This window comes from Falco peregrinus, chromosome 19 (assembly GCF_023634155.1).
Source record: "Falco peregrinus isolate bFalPer1 chromosome 19, bFalPer1.pri, whole genome shotgun sequence".
In the NCBI taxonomy this organism is placed as follows: domain Eukaryota; kingdom Metazoa; phylum Chordata; class Aves; order Falconiformes; family Falconidae; genus Falco; species Falco peregrinus.
Window position 1 is genome coordinate 4,587,833 of NC_073740.1, and position 11,903 is coordinate 4,599,735.

Below are 11,903 nucleotides of genomic sequence, written 5' to 3' on the forward strand. Positions count from 1 at the left end.
CAGATGCCGCCTTCCCTCCCTGGTACCATCTTCTCACCCCACCTTGCTCCTGCTGGCAGCTCAGCCTGGCTCAGGAGCGTTGCTGGAGAGGGCATTTCCTGAGGGCCTTCCTGCGGAGCAGGGCACAGGGGCCTTGCGGTGGCAGCTGTCCTGCAGGGAAGACAGGCCTTGAGCCATGGCAAAAGGCACTGTAGGGGTTCACGCAGCGTATGGGACAGAACAGGAGGTGCCCCTCTCTCCACCTGAAACAGGACAGGGGCACGGGATAAAAACACCAGTTGTGGAGGACTAGAGCACGCTGGAGCAAGGCAGAGGCAGTTGTCCTCTCCCACATCTCCTGTGGCAGGAGCAACCACCACATCCCGGTGGAGTAGGCCCCACCAACTACACGCCGCCTCCATGCACCAGCAAAGTCACTTTCCTCCCTGACATCTGAGGTCTTGCAATTCAGGGCAGAAGGGCAGGAAGAGACAATGGCTGCATCGTGGAGGGTGCCTTCTTTCCTTCCCCTGCTGTGCAAGGGAACGAGAGGGACTTGCTAAATGCCCACACTTCACTGTCATGAAGGCCACGTGGCCTCCCAAGCAGGGACTGTGGCGCTGTGCCAGTGTTGCTGAGTACTTGAGAAAAGGGCCTGGTGGGCACAAAGAGGTGGCCTGTGGGTAGAAGTGAAAGTTTGCAATTTCATGGACATCTGACACAATCCTGGAGCCACATAAAACATCACAGGGGTTTGCAGATTGACACAAAGGTATGGTGTTCAGGACCAAGGGATGTGATTGGCTTCAGGAAGGACATGTCACCCATAAAAACAGTCCCATACAAGTGACCATTTCAGTTAAACACCAACCCCCAATACCTAAGAATTATGCAAAAGCACCACATTCTTTCAACCTCAACTTTGCCCTGTATACCATCCCATCTCCCTCTGAACAGTTTGGCTGGGCATCCCAGGAGGGAAGGAACATGAGGAGACATCAAGTTACAATGCAGCATCAGCTTTAATGAGTCTAAAGAGAGAAACAAAGCAGTGTGTGTTGGAAGGGACACGGTCCAGGCTGCTACAAGGGCAGTGACAGCCAGGCATGCCCTCACAGCAATGGGACGCATGTCATGGATACACATGGGGAGAGGGTGATGAGCAGGACCCCTCTCAGCTTGCTTCAGGATGAACCCATGGCACAGGACAGCACGAGGCATCAGGGCATCATGAAATGGAGAAGAAAGCGGGAGGAGAAGGAGATGACAACACCAGCTGGCCGTGTTTCCAGACAGCCCAGGATGGCACCTGGCTTCCTTCCCTCCTTTGCAGGAGGGCACGCGGGTGCTCAGCCCATCTGGAAACTCTGGCCAGCAGCTCCGTCCTCAGTCCGGCACCTGGCTTTGGGCTTCCCGGTCAATGCACTCGCTGGACGTCCGGCCCGGCTTTAGCAGGGCAGGCATCTTCTGCTCGTGTAGCGGCCACCAAGGCCAGAGAGGCTAAAGCCCCCGGAGTTGATGGGCACTCCCTCCTCACTCAGGATGCTGCCCACAGCAGCGGAGGTGCTGGATCCCACGGCGGTGTTCTGGGGGAAGGAGCTGAGGATGGGTCCGGGCAGGGTCACCACCACGGGAGAGGGCTGGATCACCACGCGGGAGTCCTGGCACTGCCTGACGCAGGGCTCGTTGCAGCTGTTGGCAAGCGGGGTTGGGCCACAGGGGCGGCACAGATCGTAGCAGGACATGGCTGAGGGACGGAGGTGCACCTGGGAGGGAGGGCACGGAAAGCACACGCAGCATGAGAGGGGCAGCCTGACAGCCTGCTCGGCAAGAGCAACGCCACAGGCTGGGGAGCAGGGACAGCCTGCGTTTGGGAGAAGAGAGATTCAAGAGCCCAGAGCCCACAGGGAGCCTGGAAAACAAAGCCCAGGATCTTCTCCGAGAGAAGTGCAGCAGACAGTAAGGTGGACAGAGACACTGGGAGCACGATGAAGGAGCAAGGCTCTCAACAAAAGCTACACCGAGACAAAGGGACAAAGAGGAGAAGAAGAGAAAGAGGAGAGTGAGGCAAAGGTGTTTGCAGCTCACCTTGTTCACCAAGGAGGAGAAGGCAGGAGAAGTGGATGAGGATACCTGCAGCTGGACTGGCTTTTATACTGCTCCAGACCGCCCCAGGCCCAGAGGCACCCTTTGTGCACGTAATGTGTTTACCAACAAGCCCATCTTGCATGCAAAACTTCTCAATTAAAGAAATGAGAACACTGCTTATGTTCCCTGCAACGCTGCCTTTTCATTTCCTTGTTCATGACATGGCCGTTCAGCCACACAGGCTCCTTTCAAGTGACGGTATTAGAGGCCAAAGCTTTTCCAGAGGAAATGACACGTCAGCACAGGCAGATGATGCAGCCAGTGATGGGGAGTGTCCCACCTCGCCAGCCCCATGCCCTGCAGGGCATCACTTTAAAGTGTTTCCTGATGAATGAGGCAGGCCCCCCCAGAGCCCACAGCCTTCAGCCTGGACATCCACATGCAAGGGTCGGCACCATCAGTTGCGCTCTCTCATGCTGTACTCACTCACACCGTGTCACGCATGCTCTTTCTAGGCTGGGCACCTCTGCTCTTGCCTTTCAGACTCTCTCTCTCTCTGAGATTGGGCTTTGATCTCGGCAGAGCTTTGCCTGCCTCTTTTGCCATCTTCCATCAATCCTCCATCCCCACATGCCTCAGCCAGCAGACAGCCCGTGGCTCAGAATGAAGGCTCTTCCCCTCCCAGCGCTCTTTGCTGGACACCTCTGGCTAGGTGTGATGCACGCCTGTGACCAAGGCACGTGTTGACCAATCCATACGCGTCCTTCCTCCAGCCCGTGCCTTGCCCACAACTTTGCTTTGGCCATCAAGGCTGCTGGCACAGCACGCACAACCAGATTCGTGGCAGGATTTCCACAGGACACCCAACAGGCTCAGGGGCAAGCAGGGTCCATGACCCTCTGCAGGGACTCCTGGAGAAGCACAGCTCAAGAGGTGCCTCCTTGAGGATCTACCTGAAGCAGGACCAGAGCAGCAGGACCAATGTATTGGCATTGGAGGACATGGGCATGGGAAGGAGGGACCGAGAAGCCAGCTGGCGGGGTCCCACTCCCTCAGCCTTCCCAGCCTGGGGCCTGATGAGGGGGGCACAAGGATCACTGCTTGGGACGCCTCCAGGCACAGCCTGCGCAGCAGCAAGCGTGGGCTTTCTGGAGAATTTGCTGTGCGTCTGCTCCAGACTCACGTCCCTTCAGGACACTGTGACATACACTGAAGGACTCTGCAATACTTAGTGATTCTGACCACAAAACTGCTCTGGTGGGGGCAGAGAGGCTTTTCCTGCTCCCTTCCAGCCAACGGCAGAGATTCCAGGACACGTCACCAACACTACCCATCACTTTCAGATGAGGCAGGACGATCCCTTTCATTCCATGCCCCTCACTTGCCCATGTTACACACCCATGCTCAGCCTGTGCCTCTTGTGCCAAAATCTAGCAGAGGGCTCACATCTCCCTTTACACAGCTGCCCTGGCTGCACATGCCCCTTCAACTCCCTGGGGGCTCCCTGCAGTTCCAGCCTTGGGAAGATGTGCTGGCAGGAGAAAAGGGCAAGAGCACATTGCAGGCAGTAACGTGCAGTCAGAGCCTTGGCCCGGTGGGTGTCAGCCTGTACAGAAATGTCCTCCAGCAGGTCAATGGCTTGCCTCACCATCTGGAAGCCAGTATCCAACCACGCTTGTTGCTCTCATGGCCCTTGGGGAAGCTCCTGGATGCCCTTTGCATAATCACACAATACCACACACATTTCCACCACCTGATGTCTCTTCCAATGACTGTGGTTATTGAGGGTTCTCAACTCCTCCAAGCATGATGCTGGTCCACTGCTGGCCCTTACGCACACACCCTTTCCCCTCCAGGGCATCCCATCTCCCCCTGGACAGCATTTCTGGGCATCCCAAGAAGGAAGGAACATGAGGAGACATCAAGTTACAATGCAGCATCAGCTTTAATGAGTCTAAAGAGAGAAACAAAGCAGTGTGTGTTGGAAGGGACACGGTCCAGGCTGCTACAAGGGCAGTGACAGCCAGGCATGCCCTCACAGCAATGGGACGCATGTCATGGATACACATGGGGAGAGGGTGATGAGCAGGACCCCTCTCAGCTTGCTTCAGGATGAACCCATGGCACAGGACAGCACGAGGCATCAGGGCATCATGAAATGGAGAAGAAAGCGGGAGGAGAAGGAGATGACAACACCAGCTGGCCGTGTTTCCAGACAGCCCAGGATGGCACCTGGCTTCCTTCCCTCCTTTGCAGGAGGGCACGCGGGTGCTCAGCCCATCTGGAAACTCTGGCCAGCAGCTCCGTCCTCAGTCCGGCACCTGGCTTTGGGCTTCCCGGTCAATGCACTCGCTGGACGTCCGGCCCGGCTTTAGCAGGGCAGGCATCTTCTGCTCGTGTAGCGGCCACCAAGGCCAGAGAGGCTAAAGCCCCCGGAGTTGATGGGCACTCCCTCCTCACTCAGGATGCTGCCCACAGCAGCGGAGGTGCTGGATCCCACGGCGGTGTTCTGGGGGAAGGAGCTGAGGATGGGTCCGGGCAGGGTCACCACCACGGGAGAGGGCTGGATCACCACGCGGGAGTCCTGGCACTGCCTGACGCAGGGCTCGTTGCAGCTGTTGGCAAGCGGGGTTGGGCCACAGGGGCGGCACAGATCGTAGCAGGACATGGCTGAGGGACGGAGGTGCACCTGGGAGGGAGGGCACGGAAAGCACACGCAGCATGAGAGGGGCAGCCTGACAGCCTGCTCGGCAAGAGCAACGCCACAGGCTAGGGTGTAGCCCTGGTATTGAATGGACCACTGTAATGAAAGACAAAATCCTTCTCCAACCTTCCAGGATGGTGTTAAGGAGCTGAGAGTATTGAACATGAAAAAGGAACAAACATTTCAGGAAAAGTTACGCCAAGGCCAGAAGAGAAAGAGTGATAGGACAATGAATAGATACAGAGAAAGGCATTTGCTACTTACTGTGTTCACCAAGGAGGAGAAGGCAAGAGAAGTGGATGAGGATACCTGAAGTTGGACTGGCTTTTATAGTGGTCCAGACTGCCATAGGCCCAGAAGCATCCTTTTTGCATGTAAGGTGTCACCAACAAGCTCATCTTGTGTGGGAAGCACTCTCTATTACTGAAGTAGGCTTTGATTTGGTACTTGCATAGCTCCCTCCCCATTTTCTTGCTAATGGCTTGGCTGTTCCACCCTAGAGCCTTTTTTTATGTGACATACAGATCAAATTAATTTGATGCACAGCACTGTGGATTCCAGTGATTTAGACATTTATGGTGATCTGCCTGGAAAGCAACATATTTTTCCTGCTCTATCAGTTGAGTCACTGGCTTGTCTTTCACAAGGCCATTTACAACTTGGAATGAAGCGAGACTCAGATAATTTCCGTAATTGGGAAGTTTGCATGTTTTGTGCAAATATACTTCCAGGTATTTTTCTCTGTTTCTTAGGATTGCGCCAAGTATTTAGTTTGAATCCCTCATTGAGAATGAAATACTTTCTTAGATAAAATTTATTTAGGTCACATACCTTGAATAGTAGCAATTTTGTTTACTTGTCAGTCAATATTAACCAGTTTACTTCAGAAACAACATCATGGTTTATAGCTTATTATTTCACCACCTTCTAATTTTGTAGAATATCCAACTGCTTTTAATTCCCAATACACAACGAGATACCATCAGAATATTTAAAAATACGTTTTCTTCCAAGCCAACTTAAAACTTCAAGCCATTTTTAGAAAAAAACTACCTCTTGGCCTGCCAAGCAATTTCTATAATGACTCAAAGAGGGTTTTTTACTCCCCTTCTTCCAATAGTAAGCTGATATCTGTTTGGAGGATATCGTACATTTTTACATTGAGTCAGAAAACGGAGCAACTACTTGTAAGAAGAATCCTTTCCTGACATCAGTCAGACTGAGAATTAGCTCACCAAGCTGAGACTGAAAACTTTCAGACTTTATAGACTCATGTTCAAACTGTGCAAGGACAATGAATTAGACTGGTCAGCTCTGTCTACCTGGCCAGATACCGAAGTGCACATTCAAGGGATCAATTAAAATCCATTGTGAAACACAGGACAGTCCAGATACCTATGAAGTACAAAAAAACCCGCTTTTCACAAGACTTTAACTCATCCGTGTACTGTCGTCAGTGAAGACTGTGATAGTACAAGATACAAAACCATCCCATTAAATGTTTGACATGAAACTCAATGGAAAAAATGCTGCAGGTGTTGAGAGATGCTGACTTAGGAATTCAGCACAGAAAATCGGTGGTGTTTTTAAAGCAAACCAGAATAATTCTATAAAGCATTTCTCAGTGGAAACATACTGTTCAGCACCTGGTGTTGGATATGGACTATTGGACAAGTTGTTTCCCTGGTCTAATTAGTGGTGTAATATGCTAAGTTTTTATGTGCTGGCATAACAACTTGGTATCCAGAACTTCCACTTACAGTATTCAGACAACTCTGCTGTAGGAAAGAAATTAAAGCAATTGAGAACACATGAGAAGATGGCATCCATGCAATTGCTTGGACACATACTTTCAGTTTGATTTATTGCCATACCCAAACACAGAAAACCCAATGCTTCATTCAGGTGGTGTAGCAAACAATCATTTATACTATATTGAAATAATTTGAGCTGGTAATTTTGGCTAACCAAATGAAGGAAAATGAAGTTTGAAGCTTAAATTTTCACACCATTGCATGAAACATTTCTGAAGAGAGAAATGTTTAATTTCATTCATTAAAGCAGAGCCTAATACATCACAAATACAGCAAAAGAAGAATTAAACCGACTGTGAAGGGATAAAATCATCTACCCTGCAGAGTTCCTACAAAACACCACACCCAGACTGGTGATTTAATTTTTATTACTTTTAGCATTCAGTTCAGAGAAAAATCAAATTCATTGGGAATGCATCCTGTAGTAATCATTGGGGTGAAATAAGTGGTCAATTCCAGTATTAATGGAAACATTTTTGTAAAATATTCTTTCAGTCAAAACAGTATATTTCACTTCAAGTTTTTTACCTAGCAATATCAGAATCTCGATCTTTCATTTACGTCTATTATGTATTTAGAAGCCACCGAGGTGTGTCTGTCTGCAGATCCCTGGTGCTGTATAACAACAGTGAAGCTTCTCTTTCGGCTCCTTTAAAGGAAAGAACTTCAAAGTTAGTTCCAAATATTCATTAATGGTTGAGACATACAAAGTGTATAGACTATGTAAATATTGCAAGTATATGACAAAATTTAAATAGTTATGTCACTTGAATAATAACACCACTCTAAATTTGAGACTCACTGTTACTCCCTAAGCAGGCAATATTTAATAGCTTCAGAAACCAGGGTTATTAATTTTTTCATTAAAAAGTAGTTTTGTGTGTGTCATAATAATAACCTTTTATAAAACTTCTAGGGCAGATCCACAGCTACTCTAAATTCTTATGACTGTATAATGCAGCAGCATCAGACAACTAAATAAAGCTGGAATATGGGTTTTTTGGAAATCGTCAACACAAACCATCCACTTCCTCAAGCATTAGCCTGCTGCCACAAGTTCTGTGCCTGTCCCTGCCATTACCACAAAAACATATTTTATACAAATCCTAAGTTATTGCTTCTCTCCCTTTTTCCTTCACAGCATATCTTTCTCCGTGAAAAATAATTTTCTCAGTTCTACTAGAAGAGTAAGTTGCCTACCTACACAGCTAGAGCCATACATCCCTTCCAGATTCACAGTGAAAATTCACATCCAGAGACCCCACTGTAAGTGGGCTCCATCAGGCTAGACCAGGAAGGGTCTGAGACTCGCCAAGACACTTCATTGCACTGAAAAGCCTGGTATAGTATAATCACTTCTATTTCAATGTGCTGTCCGGACAGAAATTGGTATTTTCTCTTATTCTTAAGAAAAGGACATTTCTGGCCATCCTAACCCTTTTTGATAGGTGAAGTGTCATTCCACACTCAAGCTTTGGTTGGTTCCTGGGATGCTTGTTTGGACATCAACCCTGATTAAAGCATCTGCCAGTAAGAATCAGGGTGAAAAGCTGCAGCCACCAAGGATGACAAAGACATTTTGTCCCCACGTAGCTCGTCTTTAGGCTGTTGTGTCAAAAGCCGTAGCTGTCAGCCCACAGGACGAGCCAGCCAGGGAAAGTGTCTCACATGCCCCGAGATCTGCCCTTCCCTACAGACAGATTTCCTGTCCGGAGTTGTTTACCTTCTACTTGTTTGCTTCTCTAATAGAGCAGTAAGGTTTTTTTCTCTCTAAATTCCTCCTAAATTATGAGGTGTGTTGGAGGGATCCCTAGGGCAGTAACTCTTATCAGGAAACTCTGCATCCTCCTTGGATCAAATGTCATATCGCAAGTACTCATTAATGATTTATACATGCAGAGTGCTGTGTTATTATACTTGAAGTGTGGTATTGGCTTCAGACACCCATGAATTGAGTAATAATATCCCTTTAAGATAAACAGATCAAAGTCATGTATGCCATTCCACTAATCAGCTCATAATCAGGTCATGATTCCTGGCCTCATAACGCTTTTATTTTTTCCTACACTGTGTTCATATTAGATACAGTCTCAGGTGACCTTGGCTCCCAGTAGGATGCAAATAATCTCCTTTCCATGGATTTGGATGTCATTGCAATGATTTCTACCATGAAGGGTAAAGCCTTATACTTTTAATCAATATTTTCTCAGGATACAAGTCATCTCAGTGACAGATTATTTTCCCTTTCTGTGATTGTGTTTCAAGAGCCATCCCCTCTCCCATAGCACAACTGCTGGTGGTTTTGGTAGGCTGCCTGTCATCAATCTGATGCTCTTGTTCCCCAAGCATCTTTCCCCTCAAATCATATTCAGCTGTGGTACTCCTAAGGACAGAAGACAGATGGGCTGGGAACTGGAGTGCACTGCTTGGAAAGCATAAACACACTTTCAGAACTCCTAGTTAATTCTGGCTTCAAATCTGGAACAGCTCTGAGATGCCTTGTTTTCAAGGCAAATGATTTCTAAGAATCTATATCCTTTGAGTCATCATGGCTTTGGCAACCAAAACCTCATCATTTTCAGTGGGAGTGCACCTTGGCTGTCGCTGTAAAGCAGGAGTAGTTTGGGTGACTTCTGTCTCCCTGGATGTCTCTCGCAGCTCACCCAGCTCAAAGCCCAACTTGTGGGGATCTCAGAGGAGGGATTACGGGGAATCACTAAGCTCTGTATGAAGCAACACCAAAGATCATGGTTATTATTTTAGTGACCTCCGTCACTGGCCATACCCAAGGGACTTGCATGCTTAGGGAGAACAAGTTCACATTACTCACATACAGGGAGAAGGAATTTGTTTTTCTTTGCTGCTTAATTTGATACTCCTATACTCCAAAGAAGCTGGATCACCCTCAGACACAGGCAGTATAATTTTGCAGCCAACAGTCTTAGCAGTCAGCTATTTGGACAAGGCTGATGAGCAGCAAAGACAACTCTCTCGCTCCCTTAATGCTAGGATTACATTCGTAGCTGGGTGTAAAAAAGCCTCCTTGTGCAGGTTTAATGTACAATCTGCTGTAACTATGCAAGTATATGTCTTGGGGCAAGACGCTGCCACTGCTGGGGACCATGTTATCTTGTGGAAGATTGGGAGAATTCAGTATAAAAAAGTGCTCATGCTCCACTAACCTTTCTCTGAAAATCATTCCATTTTCTTAGTTGTTACCATTTTCCTTTTTTAATAATTCATTCAGTTTGTGGTCCTCATCTTCTAAATTATTTCTGTAAAGTAGATGTCTTTGTAAAGATCCCAAAGCAATGCCAGTCATTGGGAACAGCCTGCGGAAGTTTCAGATTAAAGGATTTCAAAGCACTTTGCAAACTCTCATTAATGATTTATGCATGCAAAACACTTATTATCATATTGTAAGTATCCAGCATGATTGCAGTGTTTTAAAACAGAGTTACAAAGTCACCTTGAAATATGTGTCAAGGTTATTAATGTGCATTTTCTAGTTATGTGTTAAGGTGCTTGCACCATACTACATTTTTGTTTCATTTTCATTTGAAAAGCAGCTTTGCACTGCTGCCAGACTTCTCAGAATAGGCAGCAGGATGAAACTTGTTGCAGGGAAAACCCAAACCTTCGCAGACAACACCGATTTCTCTGAAATGAGGCAAACATGCACTTACTTGCTTGCTATGTATGTGAAAACAGAGACTATTTGTATAAGCATGTATGACCTCCGCATCTTGTTTAACTTTGCGTTTAGGGGAAGAGTCTCAGAAAGGGCTGAACTATTCGAACTGATAAAGGAATAACAAAATAAAACCGCTTTATTAAGACTCTGAGTAAAGACTCTGAGGCCTTTTCAGAGTCAGGGGAATGAGCAAAGGATTAGGCTCTCGTACATCTCTGAGGAAAGAATGTGAGCAGAATGTGAAGGTCAGAAAATGTGCAAACCAGGCTAGTCTGACACACACAGACAGTATGAATAACTTTACTATTGAAAAAAAAAATAATAATCTGGGTAGCTGATGAGGAACTCACACACAAAAGGCTTCTTTAATCTTTCAATTAACTTAAGAAAGTTCTCACAACATAGGCTTCCTATTTCTCTTCTTATTCTTTGTTTTCCTTATTTTTCCCTCTTTAACTATTCTCTTCAGAAAAGCAGATAAATCCATGGTGAGACAATTGTTCCTTGGTAACCAACCATTACCTAAGGGATGATTTTTGATGCAGGAATTTCATTTAAAAGGGTATTATTTTTTTTTAACAAAGATGATTACTCCATTGTCAGTAATTGGCAAGCATTGTTAATTGCAGATTTCTTAAGTGACAGCTTAGGTTTCAAAATACATAAATGAAGCCATGGATTTTAACTAGGGATGGTGCCTTAAATACTTCAAGCAGCTTGAAAAACTTGGCACTTTTTTCTCTGTTGTTTGGAGAGAGAAAAACAATTTTAAAAAAAATAAAAATCAGTGTTTGTTATTCATTTTGGGAGCGCACAGTCTGAGAATTTCCAGCCCTGTGTTTTGTTCAGACCAAATGGATCTCCACTACACAAGGACTTCTAATTGCTCTGGACACTTACCACTTCAGATTTAACATAAGTCTCTTATCTTTCCTGTAAACACAGCTACCCCAGAGATGTTCCAGTGTCCAAACCGCTGGCCTACTTGCACTTGTGCACGCTTTAGTCATCCTGTAGACTGAGCTGCTACAGAAATCCTCAGTTTATTGTGGAACCAGCACTTGGGGAATGTGAATATAATGGGCATTTATAAAACTGAATAATTTATTAAAACTCAGTTCTGTGTTTACTTCCTGACTGCCACAGATTTCCTATGTTAAACTGGAAAAGTCATTTCAGGACATAGCAAAAAGAACTCACTGTACTTTTCTGTGCTGGCAGCCCCTCCCTTAATCCCTCTGCATTAACGTTGCATTTGTAAAAGAGATAGCAATCCCTTCTCTTTTGTTTCTCAGGTCTAATCAGTTCGAGTGCTTGTTGTTCGGTGTGGGGACTTGCCCTTTGTTTCCCGATGCAATGCAATCTCAGTTAAGACTTCAAAGAGCTGCTGGATTTCAAATTATAAATAATATGATAAATGCCAATGAGGAAAGCCTGTTTTACTCCAGGCTGTTTCCTTTGCTCACCAAGTGACCTCTGACAATTCATTTAGCCTCTGCGCTTCACTATTAAACCTAGATAATAACTAGAATTAAAATGCGCCAAAGGCAATGAAAAATTAAGCTGCAAGGGAAGCACGAGGTAGCATTTTATATAGTACCCAAACTGCAAAGAGAGTAAAAGT

General features: G+C 46.4%; 1 protein-coding gene and 1 pseudogene across 1 annotated transcript; both read right to left on the reverse strand.

Moving 5' to 3' along the window:
* Nucleotides 1-1,120: 1,120 nt before the first annotated feature.
* Nucleotides 1,121-2,183, reverse strand: LOC129782906 (feather beta keratin-like; annotated as a pseudogene).
* Nucleotides 2,184-4,131: 1,948 nt separating this feature from the next.
* On the reverse strand, nt 4,132-5,145 carry LOC101923056 (feather beta keratin). Its single transcript, XM_055791803.1, is given in 3 exon segments — nt 4,132-4,759; nt 5,040-5,078; nt 5,080-5,145. Coding segments are annotated over 3 exon segments (426 nt in total). The 3' UTR covers nt 4,132-4,438.
* Between the last annotated feature and the right edge of the window lie 6,758 nt (nt 5,146-11,903).